The sequence below is a fragment of the Molossus molossus genome, unplaced genomic scaffold, assembly GCF_014108415.1.
Source record: "Molossus molossus isolate mMolMol1 unplaced genomic scaffold, mMolMol1.p scaffold_m16_p_21, whole genome shotgun sequence".
Lineage (NCBI taxonomy): Eukaryota > Metazoa > Chordata > Mammalia > Chiroptera > Molossidae > Molossus > Molossus molossus.
This window is the reverse complement of record NW_023425357.1, coordinates 3,465,444-3,488,620: the sequence shown is the minus strand read 5'-3', so window position 1 is coordinate 3,488,620 and position 23,177 is coordinate 3,465,444. Positions and strand designations below refer to the sequence as shown.

The 23,177-nt window shown below is 50.5% G+C and overlaps 4 protein-coding genes across 6 annotated transcripts in view; 3 read left to right on the top strand and 1 right to left on the bottom strand.

Annotated features, from left to right (window-relative positions):
* The window catches only part of LOC118639337 (leukocyte immunoglobulin-like receptor subfamily A member 2), a 462,866-nt gene that overhangs the window by 239,933 nt on the left and 199,756 nt on the right, over nt 1-23,177 (bottom strand). The window lies entirely within an intron of this gene.
* LOC118639329 (leukocyte immunoglobulin-like receptor subfamily A member 6) overlaps nt 1-23,177 on the top strand; it is a 77,463-nt gene that overhangs the window by 11,438 nt on the left and 42,848 nt on the right. The window lies entirely within an intron of this gene.
* Nucleotides 3,207-6,489, top strand: LOC118639341 (leukocyte-associated immunoglobulin-like receptor 2). Of its 2 annotated transcripts, none has more exons than XM_036275711.1 (3): nt 3,207-3,281; nt 4,707-5,015; nt 6,264-6,489. In XM_036275711.1, exons 1-3 carry the CDS (start codon nt 3,212-3,214, stop codon nt 6,443-6,445), a joined length of 561 nt encoding a protein of 186 aa, XP_036131604.1. In that variant the 5' UTR covers nt 3,207-3,211; the 3' UTR covers nt 6,446-6,489. The 2 variants fall into 2 exon arrangements, with proteins under 2 accessions (XP_036131604.1, XP_036131603.1); XM_036275710.1 differs by having other exon boundaries at nt 6,207-6,489.
* Nucleotides 12,074-22,644, top strand: LOC118638728 (leukocyte immunoglobulin-like receptor subfamily A member 6). The gene is made up of 9 exons (XM_036274864.1): nt 12,074-12,139; nt 12,483-12,540; nt 13,124-13,159; nt 13,357-13,641; nt 17,356-17,658; nt 17,879-18,175; nt 18,390-18,716; nt 21,233-21,324; nt 22,597-22,644. The coding sequence occupies exons 1-9, from the start codon at nt 12,074-12,076 to the stop codon at nt 22,642-22,644; spliced, it is 1,512 nt and encodes a 503-aa protein (XP_036130757.1).

Genomic DNA, 23,177 nt, shown 5'->3' with positions numbered 1-23,177 from the left:
GCTGCTCCTGTGTGTCCAGGCCTTGAGGGCCCAGTGAGGAGAGACTGGATTTGAGGGAAATTAAAAAATAAGAAAAACCTTTTCTATCTCAGGGGTGCAGGGGATCTTGGGGAGAGACCGATGAGCACACGTCAGGACTAGTGTTTTCTTCTTCTTTTTTAAAATATGTTTTTATTTATTTTAGAGAGAAAAAAGGAGAGAGAGAGAAATCAGTGAGACCGGCCAACTCTTGCGCGCCCCCTACTGGAGAGGGAGCAGGTGCTCTGGGCAGGTGCTCTGACCAGGAATCCATCCAGCGCCCTCTTGGGTCAGGGGACCACACCCACCCACTGAGCCTCAGGGGCCAGCAGGACTAGTCTTTTCTTCTTGAATCTCTGACCTGCCGACCTGCCAGATGCAGGGGCCAGGACAGGGCCAGGGGTGGCACAGACATTTCTTCCTGGAAGGTCCATCCTCTTGCTTCATGGCTCCACCGCGCCCCCTGGAGGACACGCCACGCTTCGCACTCCTGGTGGCTCAGAATGGCAGGACCCTCCCAGGGCCCCTGAGGTGTGTCCAGGGACTGAACACCAGGGAGCCACAGGAGGCCCCTGTGGCGGGAGGAGAGTCCACCGGGACCAGAGGAGGCAGGAATGGATGCTCAGACCCGTCCACTGACCCCCGGGGACGAAGTGGATGTTGAGATGGCCAGAGGGTCCCTACGTCCTTGAGGGAGCAGAGACAAGAGGGACCACATGACACCCATCGAAGGCTTCTTGCACACTCTGCGTCCGCAGCACCCCTCCCGTCTGCAGCGTGTCTGTGAGCACAGCCCTCTCTCAGACATTTGCTTTGTCCTGCTCCCTCTCACCCACATTCCCACCTGGGGTGACACGGTAGAAACACGTGTGACTACTTGATGGGCAGTGAGGGACACTCTGTTCGTCTTTGCACAGGGGGGAGTCTCAGCACAGGGTGTGTACTTTGGGAATCGAGGGCCATTGTTCTTGCCTAAAAGAGACGTGCTTTCTGAGAAGAGTGGTCCTGACCACAGACCTCAACTTCTCTGTAGCACAAGGGGGCAGCACAAGGGGGCGCTGCCCACTGTAGGGGGCGCTGCCCACTGTGGCCACACCACCCGAATCCACACGACCACTTCCTGCGTTCTTTCCCAGGGCAGAGCCCATTGTCCGGACCTTCTGATTCTTAGAGGCTCGGGGCCAGCTGGGCTCGGAGACCTGGAGATCCGAGCAGATGGGGGTGGAGACCAAGGCTCCTAGCGCACATGGGCCTTGGTCCCCGAAGGGACGGCAGACACTGAGAACCTGCTTCTCTTCTCCTTGAACAACAAGGACCACGGGGTAGGCTCTCCCTGGGCTTAAGCCTGAGGTCAGGAGACAGCCGAAGGTCTGTGCCCTTGGAGAGCCTGAGTGGCACCCAGGGCAGGAAGACAGGACAGCTGGCATTGCAGACATCTCCTCTGTCCCTATCAGACCTGCCCTGGCTGAGCCAGGACCTTCCCGATGAGCCCAGCTCTGCAGGGAGCCTGCCTGGTGCTGCAGCCTCTGCAGCCTCTCCCTGGGGCTGTGGCCCTGAGAAGTCCCACGTCTTTCCTCCCTGGTCCTGATTCTCCTGTCTTCTCCTCATGGGGCCGGCTCCTCCCTCGGGAGGTCATGATGATGTGACTCAGTGTTGTGAGGGATGGAGGCTATGAGACCACCTTCCCCAGTCACAGTGCTTGTGTTCTGTGCAGTTAATGAACCCAGGGACGTCCTTCAACATCCAGATTGAAATGCAACCACCAGTCCAGACCCATCTACTTCTTCACAGACGCAGCCTTCCAAGAGGGCCCACCCAACAATGTCGTGACAACACGATCATTTCTTAAGTGCATTTGCTTCTGCAGACGTAGGGGCTTTCAGTTCAGAAAACCGGAGCCAGCTAGAAGGCAGGGGGAGTGTGCAGAGCGAGCGCAGGGTCACAGGACACAGAGGGGCACAGGGACAAGGGCATCATGTCTGAACCCTGCCACCTGCCCGGGAGAGCGTGAGGGGGCAGAGGAGTGTCCTTCCAGGGGGCCGCTCAGCTCCGTCTCTGCACCCCTAGTAAGAGGTGTCAGAGAGGTTTATGGTTTCCCTTTTTAATGAGAAAAACGGAAGCATTTGCATGAGGAAATGTGTGGTTTGCGGACATTCAGCCCGTGAAGGCAAGAAGCCAAGTCGGTATGTTTCCTTCTGTATTTGGTCCGTCTATATGGTTACCTCTTTATCTAAGTATCTATGTAACTGTCAATGTATGTATCTCTATGTGTAACTATCAGTGTATACATTTATTTATGTATCTATGTACTTATATAAGTATCTATGTATCTATGTAACTGTCAATGTATGTATCTCTATGTGTAACTATCAGTGTATACATTTATTTATGTATCTATGTACTTATATAAGTATCTATGTATCTATCTGAGTATCTGTGTATCTAGGAACCTGTCATCTAGTTCTATCCCTAATACATTCATGTTAGGTGAGTTTCATTTGGACATGGGTTCAGCCTGGTTATGGAATATCTCACTAGAAACACCGTCTGGAAACCAAATCCTCCCTGATCCCCAATAGGGGAAGCTAGCGTCGGGCCCGGGAGGAGCCACCCTCACTTCCTGTGGGGCCACCGCAATGAGCCTGTGATGTGGCCCCTGCACACGCCCCAATCTGCAGGCCCTGTGCTCCCTCACCCAGGATCAGGACAGAGAAGGCGGTGAGAGGCTGGCCATGGCCCCCCATCCCACCACCCTCCTGGGCCCTGGTGAGCAGAAATGCGGGGGGGTGGGTGGGCGGGGGGAACCACAGGACAGAGGGGACTCTGGGTAGGATCCGGGCCCCATCTCAGTGCAGCCTCTGGTCCAGGACGTGCTGAGCCCTGGGGCAGAGTCAGCCCGGAGGCCCTCCTTCCTCTGTGTCACTGAGCCTAAGCCTCCAGTGGGGGGAACAGGGCCTCTAACCTGTTCCAGACACTGGGATGGGGCAGGTCAGCCTCAGAAGAAGCCAGAGGGGGATCCGATGGGGAGGTCGACTGAGAACGTGTCTGGAACCCGATGTGGGGGGGAGGGGGAGCTGCCTACTGGGAGTCGTGTTGATGAGGGTGCTTTGCAGGGTCTGGGGGAGATGAAGTCATTCCCTGCAGCACACAGCCCTTGACCCCCTCTCTCCCCCCCTTTTAAGGAATCAGGGCGATGGGCGTTTTCCTCACCGGGGCTTCTCTCGCGGGGCTCTGCCTGGGCCAGGTCGTCCGCACGCAGGAGGGTGAGTCATCCCTGCAAGATTGGAGGGTTCCGCCCGCCCCAAGGGAGTCCTGTGAATTTGGGGAGGGATCAAACTTCAAGTTACAGCAGGTGAAGGTCCCTGCTAAGACTTTCGACAGCTGCCAAGCCCACAGGACACCACCACTGTGATCCAATACGTCTAAACTGGACCCTTGGTTCTCGCCCACTCACATCTGGCTCCTCCTCACCCCTCCTGAGTTCTCAGTGCAGGTCATCACGCAGACCCGATAAAGCAGTTATCCCTGATCCCCCTTAGGGCGCCCCCTGTACCTCCACCCCAGAGCCCTGCTGATTCCACCCTCCATGTCCTCAGGTGCGCCCACGTCCCTGCTGGGTGTCACCTCCATCAGAGCTCCATCAGCCCTCACCCCACAGCAGCTATGGGGTCTCCAGGGGCCTCTCCCTGCCGGCTCCACCCCATTCCTCCCTGCAGGCGAACTTAGAGAAAACCCATCTGATGACTTTCCTTCCCAGCTGAAACCCTTCATTGGTTGAACTGAGGTTGCATCAGACCCTTATCAATGTGGTTCCTCTGGCTGCATCTACCTCTACCCACGTCCTTCCTGCTCTGTGGGGTTCCCTTCTCACCAGACACATTAGCTTTCCGTCAGCTCACCCTGCATGCGGGACGGTCTCACACGCTGACTTCTCCACCACCAACACCTGGGCCTCCCCTATCTGCTTGGCGGAGCCACGTCTTATGCATTTATCACATCGCAGCTGACTTCGGTTTCCCAGATGAGGAGGGGTCTCCTTGTTGCATGCTCTCTTTATACATGTGGGTGCGCATCACAGAGCTGCCTGGCATCAAGTTCTTTTTCATCACCCCATTTTATCCCCCAACAACACTGCGTGTAATAGAGGACATCTCGGCAGCTTATTTCTGTCTCGCAGGGATGCTGTGTCTGGACTTTGGCCAGAGACAGCGCGGCAGCCCCAGCGTGACACCAGAGATGCAGGCTCTCTACTTCTGCTCTACAACTTCAGTTCGTGGCCACCAGCGCAAAGTCCCCTCTTGATGCAAAGTGGCTGCCAGGGCTCCAGCCATTGCATACGTTTGCAAGCTGAGTGGCAATGAAAGGCAGGAAGAGGCAGGGCGACTCCAGGCTTCACTGCCACCCTTTGAGTTGCCTTCCTGGGAACCTCCCCAGCCATGTTTCTTCCATTGCATTGTCACCAACATGGTCACAGGGCTGAGAAAGCTGGTCCTGGGGGTGCCTGGTGTTGTCTTTTGTTCCATGAGACCCTGTGCCTGGCTCAATGTGATGCTCTGATTCCAATGAGGATGTAGAGGGCAGATGTGGTGGAGGCCAGGGCAGTGTCTTAGTGTCCTTCTGTCCATCACAAAGAGGGAACACGTATTTATTCATACTGGACCCTGAGTTCCCACTCTGCTTCCTTCCAGGGGTCCTGCCCAAACCCTCCATCAGGGCCGAGCCGGGCCCTGTGATCCCGCGGGGACAGCCAGTGACCATCGTGTGCTGGAGCCCAGCTGCGGCTGATGGATTCCGCCTGGAAAAGAAGAATGGAAACTTTACTTACAAGGATCAACTTGTTTCACAGGAGACACAGGCCAGATTCCACATCCCTGCAGTGAGTAATCACACTGCCAGGTCTTATTTCTGCCGCTATCACAAAAACACCCGCTGGTCTAAGCGCAGTGAGCCCCTGGAGCTGCAGGTGACAGATGAGGACGTCTCCACTCGGCCCTCAGGTTTGTCCCAGGTCCCTGCACCCAGTTCCCAGCTGCGTCTCTGTCCTCAGGCTCCCTGCCCCCCTGTAGACCCTCAGCCCTGTGGCCCCTGCCCCTCTGAATACATGACCCTCGACCTTCACACCTGGCTCAGGGCCCTGGAGCCCTGGAGCCCTGGTCCCATCTGGACAGCTGGACCCCATGGCGGCCTGGACACTGAGCCCCAGCATCACAGTGGGCACAGAGCTGGCCCTGCTGGGCTGGGTGGGGAGTGGCCTTCCAGAGACCAGCTGGGGACAGACCCCCTTCAGGGGGACATGTGTCCTTTCCCTCAGGATGGTGTTAAACCTTCCTTTCCACTGGGCCAGATCCTGTGGCCCAGGCGATGTGTGCCCTGGGGTCCACCCTCCACTGGGCAAATCACGTGGTCCACGGGCCTGACCAGGGTTGGATGGTGCTTTGGGGTATTTTTTGGCTGAGGCTGCCCCTGTCCGGGTGTGGTCAGACCCTGAGACACCACGGAGTCAGCGTCCAGCAAGGACGGCGAGAGTGAGGGCAGGAGGGGAAATTCTTCCGTTAAAGCTGAGATGTCTGTCTCCTCTCTTTGTCCTGCTGTGACTCAGACATCACATGGGTCAGTGATTATGTCCAGAGAGTCCCCCATCGTCCAGGCCTGGGGGTGTCCACCCAGTTGATCCTGGCCCTTGACCCCTCACTGCCCTGGTGGACTGTGGGTGCACAGTGGTCCTGATAGGAAGGGTCAGCCTCCAGGACCCTCTGACCCTGGGGCCAGGTGAGGTGGCTCCCACCCTCCTTGTTTTCCAAGGACCAGGGCCCAGTGCTTTGTGCTAATGTATCGAGGGTGGCGGGACATTCTGAGGTGTGTCCAGCCCCTCAGACAAGTAGAAACAGAGAGAGTGCCAACCTGGTGCCCTCAAGTATCCCTGTTCCCTTTCTGGGGTGACGCGTGGGGGCCATCTGTGCTGAGAGGTGCAGAGTAAGAGGCCAGGTGTGGACGCTGTGGAAGGGGAAGGGTCAGGCTGAGTGGGAGGGTCGGAGAGGAACTTGGGCTCCACCTTCCCCTGCCCCCTCCATAGGAGCCCCTGGGACATCAGCTGCCTCACTAGAGCCCCCTTCTGGGCTGGGGAGTGGAGACCTCAGCCTGGGACTCCCCCTTCTAAGGGCTCTGCTCTGGGCTCTCCTGTCTCATAGGTCCTGGGCGTGGCCGGTCTGGTCCACCTGTCAGTGACCCCAGTCCTCTGCTTCCAGAGCCTGCCTCCGGAAACTACCTGGTAGGGAACTGTGTGCGCCTCGGCCTGGCTGGCACGGTCTTGCTGATCCTGGTGGCCATTCTGGCAGAAGCCTGGCACAGCCAGCTCAGGTCCTCACAGGGACCTCAGGGATGGAGACAAGAGGACACTCATCAGAGAGATGAGACCCCAGGGCCCTAAGGAGGACCTTGTCCAAGTCGCAGGGGCTCTCGCTGGAGCCCCGGAGACCCAGCGCTGCCGGGCTGTGCGCTCCTGGGGGTCCGTGTCAGGTCTCCAGGGCTTGGCTCCAGGTCTGACGCTCACCATCATCACAGCCTCGCCTCCCCCCCCCCCCCCCGTCCTTCCTGGGTCTCCCTTCTCTCCAGGTTCTCAGACAGGCCCAGGTCCCTGCAGCCCCTGCCCTCTGCCCCCTCCCCCACCCCCTTTCAGAGCCTGCGGGTGCTCACCTCAGGCCGTCCCTCCGTGTTCAGCCTATCCCTTGGTGGGCTCAGCGTCTGGGCTTCTCTCTCAGGTCTGACCCACCTCCTAACACCCATGCTGGGATTTCCTACCCGCCCACCCCCTTCCTTTTCCTGGAGCCCCACCTTCCCAGCTGCTCTCTGGGACCAGGAACGTGATGCTCAAGGCCCTTGGTCACCCACACCTGTCACCTGTGAGACTGCTCCCGCTCTGGGCCCCAAGCGCCCTGCTTCTCCCGTTCCTGGGTGGCCTCTGCCTCCTGGGCCTGTCTCCTCAGGTCCCAGCTGACTGGACTCAACAGTCCAACCCCAGAGTACAGCGAGGTGTCACCACACACTCATCAGGGTCACTGTTGTTAAAATTAAAGAAAAAAAATTATGTCACTAGACTTACTGGGGGATCCCTCTGTAAAGTATACACATGTCTAATCACTAGGCTGTACACTTGGAATACTATATTGTAAGCCAGCTGCAATTGGAAAATGAATTAAAAATAATAATCTATTTTTTAAAAATGTATCTTTATTGTTGAAAGAATTACAGATGTCCCTTCTGCCCACCCCCACTGGCCCCTCGTCCCCTCCCCCCCTCCCCTCACTATTGTCTGTGCCCCTGGGTTATGCATTTATATCCCATATTTCCATGTCTTTATGTTTGTTTCCTGTAGATTTTTCATTTTCCTTTGGAGATGCCCCACTACTTTGGTATTTGATGTATTTCTTCTCTGTCTGGGTATCCAAGTGTAGATGGCACTTCTAACCCACTGACACGAAGGGGTCTTTCTATTATTGTGCAGCAGGTGGCGCTGAATCACATTTTTTGGTGGTTGGCTTGGTTTGAGCTCCCTGCCTCCCCCACCTCTGAGGTCAGAGTAGCCAAGATGCACGGGGTGGGGGGTGGGGGGTGGGGGGCTGGAGCTTCCTTGTTGTTTCACTCTTGGTCATAGCAGCCTTGGTCCCCCGCCAGGGTGCCCACGGAGTGTGCCCTTTGCTCAGGGAGAATGTGATAGCCCAGGGTTAGATCTTGGGCATGTGGTTAATGTGGTCCAAAACCTGACATCAAGGGCACAGGCAGGTGATCCCCTGGGGGTTGGGGGGGGGGCGGGCTATGTGGCTTTGTTTCACTTCCGGAATTGCCTGCTGTCTGCCAACCATGGCTGGTGTCTCCTGCTGTGCCCTTGTCCTGGTCTCTGGGCTCAGCTGTAAAATCTCTCTGTTCCTCCAGCTGAAGGGGGTGTCAGGGGCAACCAGAGTCGTCCATTCCCTGGGCTGAGCCTCCTTTGACCACCCACCTGCTAGGCTGCATTTCTGGGGGATCAGCCCCACTCCCTACCCCTGCTTTTTTTTTTTTTGGTTAATCCTCACCTGAGGATATTTTTTTCATTTTAGACAGAGCAGAAGCGAGGAAGAGAGGAAGAGAAACATTGATGTGAGAGAGAAACACTGATGTGAGAGAGACATATCGATTGTCCGCCTCCCACATGAGCCCTGACCTGGGCCAAGGATCGAACCTGCAACCTGGGTACGTGCCCTTGACCGGGGATGGAACCCGAGACCCTTTGGTGCCAGGGCCAATGTTCTATCCCCCGAGCCCACACCGGCCAGGCTTGCCCACCTGTAGATGTCCAGTGCTCACATCTCTCAGGCGTGTTGTGGGCTGAGCAGAGAATGCTTTGTTGAGACACGGCTGGACAGATTACGGGGACTCCTAGGGGAGACACCGGGGGACACTCACGTGGCCATTCCTCCTCTGTCACCTCCCGGGCCATCTCAAACCTAGACCTTTGGTCACAGACACTGCGTGGATGTGGCTGCTGCTTCGTCTGTGTGGTCATCTGACTTCCAGGTCGATTCCTAGAGCGAACGTCGACTGATTACGTAACTTAGTGGGTCGGATGAAATAGACACCCTTCCCCTTCCAGTCCTTCCTTCCTGTCCCGTGTCACCTGAGTGATTTCTCCCCACATCCTCCCCAACAGCACTTGTGGTCACATTCGGAAGCCCTCCCATCTGATAGGTAACAGGCAGGTTTTCACTGTGGCTCCACTAGAATCTCTCTCCTTACAAATGAACCGAGCATCTGTTTACGTAATTACACAGCCTCTGCACACACTTGCGGTCAGCATCTTTTATTTTAAAATGTATTTATTTATTTTCTTGTTACTCTTCACCCAAGGATATTTCCTCAGTGATTTTTATAGGGAGTGGAAGGGAGTGTGGGGGAGAGAGAAACACTCACGTGAGAAGGACACATCGATCGGTTGCCTCCCACAGGACCCCCACCGGGGTCGGGATCAAACCTGCAACCCAGGTGTGTGCCCTGGACCAGGAATCAAACCCGAGACCCTTTGGTCCGCAGGTTGATGCTCTCACTGCTGAGCCAAACCGGCCAGGGCAGGGTTAATACCTTTTATTTTGCTTCACATTATATTCTTGGTCACAACTTTATTGAGGTATAGTTCACTTGCCATACAATTCACGCATTTCAAGGTGTAGAATTCAATATATATCTATAGATATAGATATAGAGATATAGATATAGATATAGATATGTATAGATATAGATATGTAGATATAGATATAGATAGATATAGATATGTATGTGTATAGATATAGATATAGATATAGATATAGATATAGATATAGATATAGATATAGATATAGAAATAGATTTGCAGAGTTGTGTGGTATCACCACAAACTGAAAATAGTTTGCCAGGCTGGTGTGGCTCAGTGGATTGATAATTAATTGTCGGGACTGAGAGCTCCCAGCTGGATTCCCAGTCAGGGCACATGCTCAGGTTTCTAGCTCAGTCCCCAGTAGGGGGCGTGCAGGAGGAAGCTGATGGATGTTTCTCACATTGATGTTTCTTTTCTTTTCTTTTTTTAAATTAACTAATTTAGTTTTGTTACAGATGTTTCTCCCCCCGCTACTGAGTCCCCCCTCCCTCTCCCTCCCCACCTGTCCCCAGCTTTGCTGTCCATGTCCACTGTTCATGCACACATGCATGTAAGTTCTGTGGTTTATCTCTCCCCCACCACCCCCTCTTCTGGGGATTGTCAGTCTATCCCCCACTTCCACATCCCTGGGACTACCCCATTCCTCAGACTGTTTTCACATTGATGTTTCCATCTCTCTTTCCCTTCTTCTCTCTCTAAAAGATGAATAAAAATATTTTTTTTGAATTTTAGAATAGTTTCATTACCTCAGAAGGAAACCCCATATCCTTTAGCCATCAATCCTGTTACCTCTTTTATCCATTTATAGGCAGCCGATAATCTTTCTATTTCTGTAGATTTGCCAGCTCTTGACATTTCAAGGAAGTGAAACCATACCATGTGTGGTCTTTTGCTACTGGCTTGTATCTCTTAAGAAAAATGTTTTCACCCAGGTTGGTTTGGCTCAGAGGTTGAAGCGTCAACCTGTGGACCAGAGAGTCTTGGGTTCGGTTCCCGCTAGGGGCACGTACCAAAAAAAAAAAATAATAATAATAATGTTTTCAAATTTCCTTCATGTTGCCCTGGCTGATGTGGCTCAGTTGGTTGAGCATTGTCCCATATACTAAAGGGTTGGGTGTTCGATCCCTGGTTGGGGCGTGTACAGGAGGCAGCCAATAGATGTTTCTCTCTTTCCTTCTCCCTTCCCATGTCTCTAGCAATTGGTAAAAGCAGATCCTTAGATGAGGATTAAATTTCTTTTTCTTCATGTTTCAGCAAATGTCAGTACTTTATTTCGTTTTATTGCCGAATAATATTTCAAGGTATGAATACAACATGTTTTATTTATGCATTCATGACGTTTGCCTATAATATTAAGAGATAATAGGTTTTGTCCACCCCACCCCTGCCAACTAAGCATATGTAATTAACCCTTTTGTGTAACATATGTACATAAATGTGTACATGTTAACTTCTATGATTACATGACAGTATGTTATACAGAAGCAAACAAAAGTTGGTTTACATTTGTGGGTATGCAAAACACAGTTTATTCATGTATTATTAATTATTGTATTATTTATTTAATAAATACTTTTTTATTGAATTTTTGGAGAGAGAGAAAGGGAGAGAGAGATAGAACATTGATGTCAGAGAGCAACAGCGATCGGCTGCCTCCTGCACGCCCCCTACTGGGGATCGAGCCTGCAACCCGGGCATGTGCCCTGACTGGGAATCAAACCCGGACCTCTCAGTCCATGGACAACGCTCAATGCACTGAGCCACACCAGCCTGGCTATTGTATTATTTATTATGAACAATTGTAAATCTACTTTTTCCAGCCTCTGTATTATATTATATTATATTATATTATATTATATTATATTATATTATATTATACTATATGTAATACATACATTCTGTCTTTGTTTTCCAAACTGGCTTATGAACTTATTTGTCCTTGCAAAGGCTTTTTAAATGTAAATAATTTAATTTGATTTTTATTGAGCTTATTGGGGTGATGTTGGTTAACAAAACCATACCAAACCAAACTCAAATTTATTCAGAACTTTTTATCATGGTTAGAAAGTTCTCCACTCTTGAGTTATTAAAAAAAACACAACAAAAACCAAACTTCTCCAACGTTTTACTCTAGTACTCACAGTTTCATTTTATTTATTTATTATTTTTAATCCTCACCTGAGGATACTTTTTTCCCAGAGGGAGGGAGGGGCGGAGGGAGAGAGAGAGAAACATCGAGGTGACCTGCCACTGAGGTGCGTGCCCTTGACCGGAATCAAACCCGCGACCCTTCTGTCGGATGGCTGACTCTCTAACTGCTGAACCACACCAGCCAGGGCCTCAGTTTCATTTCACACTCTTATGACTCTTAGTTATTTTCTGTGGTTTCCTGATGATCAGTGGTGGTGAGGATGTGCTCAGTTCTCAAGGGTACCCTGTAAGGATGGGTACCAGCTTTTTATTTGTTTCTTTGTTTTTTGTTTTAATCCTCATCCGAGGACATTTTTCAGTTTTTTGTTCCGATAAAGTGGGAGGGAGAGAGAGAGAGAGAAACATCGACGTGAAAGAGACACATCGAGTGGTCGCCACCCTCACGACCCAACCAGGGCTGGGGACAAACTGCCACCGAAGTACATGCCCTTAGCGGGAACCGAACCCCGGTCTCTCTGGACCGCAGGCCGACGCTCTAACCGCTGAGCCAAACCGGCCAGGGCCCAGCTTTTTATTCTCCATAGGAAACAGCTCGTATTTCCCTCCTGTTATACCTTTTCACACGTTTGTGTATTTCTCTTCTCTTTTGGCTAAGTGATTCATTGTGAAATGAGTTACCGACCATCTGTCTTCTGATCATGACCCCGGCCAGCACCCTGACCCCACTTGTGCGGTTCACAGATGGGTGTCAAGGTCCTGGAAAAATCTCAGGGTTCAAATAGACATCTGCTGGTTAACGGGCTGAAGGTAAGTAAGAAATTCACATATATGGACTTCTTGAGAAGGGAAGTGATATCGCCCCTTCTCTGGCACACCCAGCGTACTTGACCCACAGGGCTGACTCAGGACTGGAAACTGGGTCCCCACCATCATCCTCCAGGAAGGAGTCACGTCTGGTAGGCAGAACCTCACGGCCAAGTGGCGCCAAGGATCCAGTCTCTATTGTTTGTAGGGACACAGGAGTCGCCGGGAGCTCGGGGAAGGAGCCACTCACCGTCATCCAAGCCCAGTGATGGGAAAGCCTCCGTCTGCCCACATCCTGTGGATCTGTCTGCTCTGTCAGGTTCCCTGGTTTTGTCCATCTGCACAGTCTTGTCTGGCGGGAGGCAACGCCGTGACCTTCACCTCTACTGCCTTTCTCGGCCTCGGTGAGTTTTGTGGAGGGGAGGGCCAAACACCCACGTGGAAGGTGATCTCTCTCGAGACCCCATGACCTGGAAGGCTTGGAGAAGGTGGATTTCGCTTAGGAGTTAGTGGTGTCTGCTGTAACCCAGGAGAATCAGCCTCACTGGGACACAAAGTAATTTTGAATATTAGGAGCTTTATTACCTGCGCAGGGACTGCAGCCAACCTACACCGAGGAGAACTGCAGCCCCGAGCTCAGGGAGAGGGTTTCTTATATAGGACAGGGGTTACTCAAGAGTTTAGCAGAGCAAGCAAGCTACATGTACAGAAGCGGATATCAACAGTTAGCAGCTGCACAAGTTGTTTATTTTATATTTCTGAACATTTACTAGACCCCAGCCTTGAATGTCTCATTGCCCCGTCTGGCATCTCCTGATTAATTAAGCTCATGGTCAATCCCCTTGTGGTCATGGCTGATGCATACCTTCCTCTTCAAGAATTTTTGCAAAAACAACACGGGTTCAAGGAACCCAGGAGAGGTTCCTTCTTCTAGTGGATGGAGAATTACTGGGTTATAACAGTATCTTCGTGGGATCTCTCTTCCAGGGCTGTGTCTGGGCCGCAAGACCTACCGGAGAACAGGTGAGCTCATCGCTGCTGTCCTGGGTCCTGCCTCCTCCCTGGGGGCAATGTGGGACCCCTCATGGGGCAGCTGGAGGATGGAGGGAGTGGGATTCTAAACCGATGAGTGGGAAACATGTGTGAGGAGCCTTCAGGTTGACAGTGGAGGGAAACAGGCACAGAGACTCTGAGGACCGCAACCCGTGACTCTATTCTAGAGACTCTGCCCAAACCCACCATCTGGGCGAAGCCCAGCTCTGTCATCACGCACGGGAGGCCTGTGGACATCTGGTGTCGGGGGTCCCAGAGAGCCGACCAGTACTACCTGTACCGGACGTCGGCCCCGCAGCTCCAGAGGACTGAGTTTTCACTGGAATCCGGAGACAAGGCCAAGTTCTCCATCCCACTCATGACGCAAGACTTTGCTGGGACCTACCACTGCCTGTATCACAGCCAGGAGCGCTGGTCAGTGCCCAGCGAGCCTCTGAACCTAATGGTCGCAGGTGAGCAGACACTTTCTTGGGCACAGGTGACGTGACTGTGCCCAGGAAGGTGCTAAGACCACAGCCAGGTCTTCTGGGTACCGTGGGGGGTGTCAGCTCTCTTCTTCCATTTTCCATTTTATTTTTCTGCTAAGAACGTTTTCTTTTTATGTTTTAATCCTCACCCGAGGACATTTTTTTTTTTTTTTTTGCATTTATGTTCAGACAGAGCAGGAGGAAAAGAGGGGGGAGAGAGAGAGAGAGAGAGAGAAACATCAATGTGAGAGAGGCACATCGATTGGCTGCCACCCACGTAACCCCAACTGGGGCCAGGGACAAACTGCAACCAGGATCCATGCCCTTAGGGGGAACCGAACCCGGGACTCTCTGGTTCATGGGCCGATGCTCTAACCATTGAGCCAAACCGGCCAGGGCTATGGTGAGAACTTTTAACACAAAACCTATCCTCTTTAAAATTTTTAATTCGCCTGGCTGGCGTGGCTCACCAGTTGAGCGTCATTTAATGCACCCAGAGTTTGCTGGTTCGATTCTCCATCAAGGCAAATGCCCAGGTTGTGGGCCCAATCCCCAGTGGTGGGTATGCAGGAGGCAGCCAGTCAATGTTCTCTCTCATCGATGCTTCTCTCTCTCTCTCTCTATCTTCCTTTCTCTCTCTCTAAAAATCAATTAAAAAAAACCTTTAAATGTTTAATTTATTTTCAGTGACAGTTGACATAACAGTGCAATGAACATAGGGGAACATATATCTTTTTGAATTCGTGTTTTGGGTGTCTTTGGATAAATACCCAGACCCTTACCTTTTTATTTATTTATAAAATTTTTATTATTTATTTTTGTTATAGATGTTTCTCTCCTCCCCCCACATTAAAAAATGTTTCTATTGGTTTTATCGAGAGAGGAAGAGAGAAGGAGAGAGACATAGAAGCATTGATGAGAGAGAACATCCACTGGCTGCCTCCAGCATGCCCCACACTGGGGATCAGGACCACAACCCGGGCATGTGTCCTGACCGGGAATGGGACCAGTGACCTCCTGGTGCAGGGTTGACGCTCGACCAGTGAGCCACACCAGCCAGGTGCCCCACCCTTTCACTCTCCTCTTTTATTTATTTATTTTATTTCTAAAAAATCTTTATTGTTGAATGTGTTACAGATGTTCCTCATTTTTCCTCCATTGACCCCCTCATCCCCACTCCTGCCCCCCCCTGCCTTTTCCCACACTGTTGTCTGTGTCCATTGGTTACGCATATAAGGTTTTTTAGTTTGTCCCCCCACCCCAACACCCTTCCCTTTGAGGTTTGTCAGTCTAGCAACCAATTTGTTCTTCTTCTTCGTCTTTTTTTTTTTTTTAAAGAAAGGGTTCTGTGATTTATTTATTTACTTATTTTTGGTATGTGCCCCTAGCAGGAACCGAACCTGGGACTCTCTGGTCCACAAACTGACCCTCCAACCACTGAACCAAACTGGCCAGGGCTGTTCTTCTTAATCCCTTCACCTTTTTCACCCATTCCCTCAACCCCCCTCCCATCTGGCAACCAACAAAATGTTCTCTGTGTCTATGAGAATGTTTCTGTTCTGCCTGTTCATTTTGTTTGAAGATTCCATTGTCGATAGATATGTATTCATTGCCATTCTGTTTGTTCATATATTTTACCGTTTTCCTCAAAAAGACCCTTCAACACTTTATATAATAACGGTTTGGTGGTGATGAACTCCTTTAACTTTTTCTTGTCTAGGAAACTCTTTATATGGCCATTGATTCTATATGACAGCTTTGCAGGATAGAGTAATCTTGGTTGTAGGTTCTTGCTTTTTATTACTCTGAATATTTCTTGCCACTCCCTTCTGGCCTGCAAAGTTTCTTTTGAGAAATCAGCTGACAGTCTTATGGGAACTCCCTTGTGGGTAATTATCTGCTTTTCTCTTGCTGCTTTTAAGACTCTCTCTCTGTCTTGAACCTTTTGTATTTTGATGATGATGTGTCTTGGTGTGGGCCTCTTGGGGTTCATCTTATTTGGGACTCTCTGTGCTTCCTGGACTTGTATGTCTGTTTCCTTCACCAAGTTAGGAAAGTTTTCTGCCATTATTGTTTTTTTGTTTTTGTTTTTTTATCCTCACCCGAGGACATTTTTCCATTTTTTTGTACAGATAGAGTGGGAGGGAGAGAGAGGAAGAGAGAGAGAGGGAAACATCGATGTGGAAGGGACACATCGAGTGGCTGCCACCCGCACGACCAACCAGGGCCGGGGACAAACTGCAACCCAGGTACATGCCTTTAGCGGGAACCGAACCCGGGTCTCTCCGGACCACAGGCGGACGCTCTAACCGCTGAGCCAAACCGGCCAGCTGCCATTATTGTTTCAAACAAGTTTTCGATTTCTTGTTCTTGCTCTTCTCCTTCTGGCACCCCCAAGATGCGAATGTTGGCATGCTTGAAGTTGTCCCAGAGGCTCCTTACACTATCCTCATTGTTTTGGATTCTTTTTCGTTTTGCTGTTCTGATTGGGCGTTTTTTGCTTCCTTATATTCCAAATCAATGGTTTGCTTCTCAGATTTACGTACTCTATTATTGAATCTGTGTAAATTATTCTTTATTTCAGTTAACGCCTCTTTCATTTCTGACTGTGCCTCCTTCATTTCGGACTGGTCCTTTTTTATGCTCTTGAGGCCCTCCCTAAGTTCACTGAGGTTCTCACTAAGTTCACTGAGCATCCTTATAAGCAGTATTTTGAACTCAGCATCTATTAGGTTGCTTATCTCCATTCCGCATAGTTTTTTTCCTGGGGTTTTGTTCTGTTTTTTCATTTGGGACCTGTTTCTTTGTCTCCTAATTTTGGCCACCTCCCTGTGTTTGTTTCTGTGTATTACTAAATGAGAGGTATGGGGCTAGCTGAGACCAGATGCTGTTTGTTTGAGAGAATTTAGGAAAACCTGAAGCAGGATCCAAGACAGGACAATCCTATGGTAAAGCAACTGTCAACAGCTTGGGTGGTCCTGAAAGTTGGATGGGGCAGGGCCTCAGGGAGTCACCCGGGTGGGGCAACCAGTGTGAGCCAAATTGCCAGAGTCCCAGATATGGAGACTGTCTGCCGCCCCCGGGAACGGCTCAGAAAGGAACAAAGGCCTCTGACAGCACGTTTGTCCCAGAGAAAGCCCCCTCTCCAGCCCTCGCTCCAGTGCCAATCAGCTCAGTTCTTCCCTGTGTGTCTCTGGTGCCCCTCGAGCTGCCTCCCCTCCAAGCTTAGAGGGAGAGAGTCCAATAAGTCCGTGCGCGGGTCCTTTAAGGAGCTGCCTGGGGCTCCAACCACCTTAGCCTCCCTGAGCTTCAGTTCCCGCTGGTTTTTCCAGCCAGAAGTGATGGAGATTCACTTCCTGGCACTGGAACCCTGAGCGGGGCGCCTGGTGTGGGACGGGGACCCCTCAGTCCTCAGGGAGGACCTTCCCAGCCGAGGTGTCCTCCTTCTTTTTACCGCCACACGTGGGTGTGGGACCAGCCCATCCCCTCCACCCCTCCTACCAGTCTCGATGTGGCTGCTGCTTTAATTCCGTAGTTGTAGGACTTCCATTCAGCTCGATGTCAGGTGGTTTCAAATGATGGTTGTTCTGTAGTTTAGTTGTAAGTTTGATGTGGTTGTGGGAGGACGCGATACCGCGTTTCCCTACCCGCCATCCTGACCGGAAGCCCCACCCTCTCCTCTGGCTATTTCTCTCCCAGGAATGTTCCACCCACCCACCCTCTCAGCCTTCCCGGGTCCCATCGTGCCCTCAGGAGGGAGTGCGACCCTGCAGTGTGGCTCATGGCAGCGGTTCGACTGGTTTTACCTGTGGGACGAAGGAGGAGGTGGCCATTACGAGCTCCTGGCCTCCCAGTGCCGAGCTGATGGCTGGTGCCAGGCCCTCTTCACCGTGGGCCCCGTGAGTCTGACTCGGAGGTGGACATACGGGTGCTACGGTGTGTTCTCGGGCTCCCCTTACGTGTGGTCTTCCCCTAGCGACCTCCTGGAGCTCCTGATCTCAGGTGAGACCTTCGGGGCGTTGCCCCAGAACCCGCTGGGTCTCCAGCCTGGTGGGGGAGGAGCCTGGCCTCCGACGGGGCACCCGGTAGGACGAGGTTGGGCAACAGGGCTCAGGGCTCCAGGGCTCAGCAACATGGAAGAATCTTCAGTGGAGAAGGGCCAGAGGAGAGGGGTGGGCAGAGAGCCTGGTCCTCTCGCAAGTACGACCACCTTTTCTTCCAGGTGTGTCTAGGAAACCGTCTCTGTCCCTCCTGCCAGGGCCTGTGGTGGTCCCTGGAGACACGCTGACCCTCCGATGTCAGTCTGATGTGGACTACGACAGATTCGCTCTTTTCAAAAAGGGGGAACATAACCTCCCCCAGAGACACAGCCGGCAGGTCCAGGCCGGGTTCTCTCAGGCTGACTTCTCCCTGGGCCCGGTGAGCGGCTCCCACGGGGGCCAGTACACGTGCTACGGTGGATACAACCTCTCCTTCCATTGGTCGGCCCCCAGTGACCCCGTGAACATCCTGGTGACAGGTGAGGAGCCCCTCCCCAGCTCACAGTCAGACCGGCATCTTGTTGGCACTGGAGGGCGCTGGGCACAGACAAGGAGAGGGCACGGGATGAGGGGCGTGAGGATCGTAGAAAAATGGGAGCCGGAGGAGCAAACCAAATGCCCTTGAGCTGAGGTCCAGGGACGGACAGGTGAGGATGGAGTTTTCCCGTAACACGGCCGACTTGTCTCTCCCAGCCTTGCTCCCCGAGGACACGATCCCCACCCTGTCGGCCCAGCCAGGCCCCACCGTGGCCCTCGGAGGGAAGGTGACTCTGTGGTGTCAGACTGGGAGCCTGTTCGACACATTCCTCCTGTTCAAGGAGGGGGATGTCAGTCCCCCTCTGCACCTCAGGTCTCGGTACCAAGACGGGGTGTTTCAGGCCACCTTCCTGATGAGTCCTGTGACCCTGGACCACGAGGGCACTTACAGGTGCTATGGGTCACTCAGCAGCTACCCCAGCCAGTTGTCCCGGCCCAGTCACCCCGTGGAGCTCAAGGTAGAAGGTGAGGAGCTTGTCTGTGGTCCTTTCTTTCCGACCCATCCCACCTGTCACGGGGCCTGGAGGAGCCCACAGCCGTCCACCTCCCTCGGTGAACTAGTCTGTCCGTCTTTCCCTCCTCCGCCCTCTTCTGAGTCGAGGCACCGCCGCCTCCGATTGGGATTTCATCCCTGTGCGTGGTTGCATCATCATCAGAAAAGACAAAGAGCTCTTTTCTTCTTCCTCTTCTTCTTTTAATCCTCATCCGAGGATATTTTTCTATTTATCTTCAGATAGAGTGTGAAGGAGGGAGAGAGAGAGAGAGAGAGAGAGAGACAGAGACAGAGAGAGAAACATCGACATGAGACACATCGACTGGTTACCTCCCACATGACCCACACCTGGACTGGGGATCAAACCGCAACCGAGGTTCGTGCCCTTGACTGAAATCAAACCTGCGACTCTCTGGTCCGTGGGCCAATGCTCTAACCGCTGAGCCAAACTGGCCAGGGCTTCTTCCTCTTCCTTAGTGGCAATGTATGGACATGGCACAAACCTGAGATCCTCTCCAAGGGACGCACAGAGAGTGGTGGACAGCACCTTTCACTCTCTGTTTCCATTGGCTCCATCCTTCAGTCTTTTCCACCGGCGTCAACCACTGGCCCCACTCCCCTACCTTTTCCCCAGATATTCAGGGAGACCCTATAAACATAGCTCCCCGGGTAGACAAACACCAACACCTTATAGACACTGTGGTGAACGGCTCTATTTTTGAAAAATGAATTAACGCTGACTGGTAGAATGAATACATTCTAAAGAGTGATCTGGTATCAGTGCCTATGAATCCGCTTTAGACTTTTTGATGGCTGTGCAGTACTCCCTGGCTTGAAACGATCAGAATGCATTTAGCCACTGTCCTAAAACTTGGCGTTTTGTTTCCAGCCGTTTTATATTCAAACCACCCTGCAAGGAATATCCTTGTGCATACGCAAAGTACACGTGAATGTGGAAACAACTACTTCTTGCAGTGTGGTTACATTTTTAGAATAGAATAGAGTAAGCAGAGGACACGGACACTTTAGTATGTGAGGAATATTAACAATCTCTCCCTATAGCTCACTGCTTCTTACCCTTCAGGTTTAGATTTAACAATCTTTCTCCAAACAAAACCTTGGCTGGTGACCCTATTCAGAAAGATGTTCTCTGAACACCTTTCATAATTTTTTAAGTGTTGAAACAAACCTAACTGTATTGCATATTTTCCTAGTTATAGAGCTAACTTCTCTGTTATCCATTTTACTTAATAATATTAATTATTCTTTATCCTCTTTACCAACACACACATAGGTATGCAAGTGCACACACACCCAAGTACATGTTTATATACATACCTCCTTATATTTGTATATATATACATATATATATATATAATATATATTATAGCCCAGCTGTTGTGGCTCAGTGGTTGAGCATCGACCCATGCACCAAGAGGTTGCTGGTTTGATTCCCAGTCAGGGCACATGCCCAGGTTGTGGGACAAGTCCCCAGTGGGGAGCATGCAGGAGGTGGCCAATCAGTGTTCTCTCTCATCGATGTTTCTATTTCTGTCTCCCTCTTCCTTCCTCTCTCTCTAAAACCAATAACGAAATAAATAGATCATATAATACATGTCTATGGTATATATATGTATATTATACTCCAATTATTTACATATTTGTGTGCAAATATATACCATATGTAAACATACATATATCATATACAACACACATATATGTATATACATATATATGTACATAAGTCTATGTATTTCTAGATAATCCATAACTCTTTGGAGAAAGAAAGAATGAATAAGTGATATAACGAAAGAAAATCAGTTGAAGGTTGTCACTGCAGACTGAGGAGTGGGGTGAACTGTTTGAGGTTGAGCAAAGACGGGCATAGCCCCAGGTTTTCACTCCTATTTTTTCCTGACCCTCAGGAAACCCCTGGGAACCAATGTCTCATTCATGGATCCACGACTCTCATCTGAGGGCAAACACAAGACTCATTTTCAGGAGATTAAATTTAGCTGGAGCGATGGCTCCTGACTCATGAAGGGTCCAAGAACAAGCCAGACTTCAAGAGCATTTGAACACCTTCACTCTCAACGTGTGGTGTGGGGTGTGGTGAACCCTTTTTGTTTTTAAGACCCAAAAGCTAAGTCTAGGGTGAGGAAATCAGAGACACGAGGGTTGCCACCTTCCCGGTAGTTGTACAAGGTATCATCGTGAAAGTAGATAGAACGGCCTGTGAGTAGGGAGATATGATACGGTGGATTCTCGAGTGAATGCTGGGCTGAGAGGAATCTGGCTCTTCACCCTCTCTGTTTTTTTGATTTACAGAGGCTCCTGTAAATATCACCCCATCAGGGCAGAGCCCAGGTTCCACAAGGGGTAAGTAACCTACCTTCTTCAGCTCGGGGACTGGGCAGTTCAATGAAAAGGGCCTGAAACTGGTCTGGCTGCTGCTTTGAGTGTGTTCTGCCCTCCCTTCCGTGACCTCTTTCTCCCTCGTCCCCAGGTCCCGAGCTCCCAGATCACACAGTGGAGAATCTCATCCGCCTGGGTCTGTCCGGACTGATACTGGTGGTGCTTGGGGTGTTGGTGTTTCAGGTGTGGTCCAGTGAGAGAGGGCTCCTAGGGGTAAACTCAAGACAAAACACAAACGTCCCTCTTGTTTTGTAACAGAACCTTAGAACCAAGCCACGCAGGCAACATTATAATGAGAAAGAAGTTTCTGAAAGTTGAAGCCATCAGCCATGTGACATCTGTGCTGAGAACTTACAGAAAATGAAACAATATTGTTAGGGCCAGAGGTAATGACAGGGGCTGGGGATATTCCTTGGGGGAGGCTCCTCCACCAGGATCCCAGCCCTTGCACTGCTGTCTCCTGAATGCTTGGCTTCTCTTATTCCCCATCTCCATGATGCAACATCACACGCAAGGAGATTATGTCCATTACTTCACTCTGTCTCATGCTCTGTGCCTACATTCTATTGCAAGTGTCTTCTTTCTAAGGTCTACATTCCCTGGTATGAGCTGCTCTGTGCCTTTAACTCTAAGTGTAAAGATTCAAAACATGGTTGAGCAGTTGCCTCCATTAAATTGCACCCAATAAAATTCACCTCCAGCTTGGAAGGTGCAGGCTCACAATGCTACCCAAGGACCCTGTCTGGATTCTGCAGGTTTTTTTCTCTTCACCTGGTACTTTCCGTGTGGCTCCTCCCACAACCTCTGCACCTGGAATCCACACTCTCCTGCAAGGTCTCATGCAAGTGACAGTATATCTTAGAGTGGTTCTTGTCTTTCTGTGTAACTGGTAGGGATGATGGATCCTTCAGGGCATTGGTCCAATTAAATGAGATTGTGAATTCTCAGATGATAAACACGTGTCTCTTTGTTGTTGTTTTCATGTTGATATTGATTGTTGGAGAGAGGATGGAGCAAGTAGCATCTCACACACCACTATTCAGTGCACGAGTTGCTTCAGCCAACAGGGGGGGTTTTCTGGTTCAGAGGAAGTGATATGCAGCTATGATCATTAGTCTTACAACTAGAGATTTGCCCCAGGGAACGCTGTGCTCAAGGATACAGGCATAAGGAATGAAAAAGGAGAGGGGCATTGCTCCCACTAGCCCAACACCATAAACAGGGCTCTCACAAAACATGAAAAAATAACAGAGAGGTCCCAGCACAACGTCAGGGCACAAAAGCAGGATATTGTCACAACAGACATTATACTGGAAACCACAGGAGAAATATCAGATTGTCTGAAACTTCAACCCAGGTTTAGGTGTAGAGAAGAATCGTGCATTCTGTTGGACCCTTAACACCAGATGGGAGGGGCTTGAATATTGAGGGCCTTTGACCTTTAATCCTTTTTAGAGGGGTCGCTGTTACACAGTGACCAAGCACCTCACCTCTGTAGTCTGATGTCATGTATAAAATCGATTGATATGCTCTGTAGAACCCAGAGAAAAATCCTTAAATTTTGTATCTCACATCAACAAGATAGTGAGAGTGCCCACCTTTTAAGCTGTAAACGGGTCCACTTAGAACAGGGGTTAGCATCTTTTTCTTTAAAGGACCATATAGTAAATATTTTTGGCTCTGTGGGCCTTAATATCTCTGACCTAACTACTCAATTCTACCATTGTAGTGTAAAAGCAACTATGACAAATATGTCAATGAACAACATTGTGATTTAATAAAACTATTTACTAAAAATATCTGAGGGAGAAAAATTAGTCTATGGAGCTTAGTTTTCTAATCTTGGACTTAAAAGAGTAAAGGCTGCATATGAGTTTTGCTCAAGATATATTACCTAACACCATAATCATCACTACCACCATAATAATCACCATTATCACCATCACTGCAACTATCATAATTATCAACATCATCATCATCACTATCACCACCATTACCATCTTAACAATCATTACCATCATCATCATCATCATCAT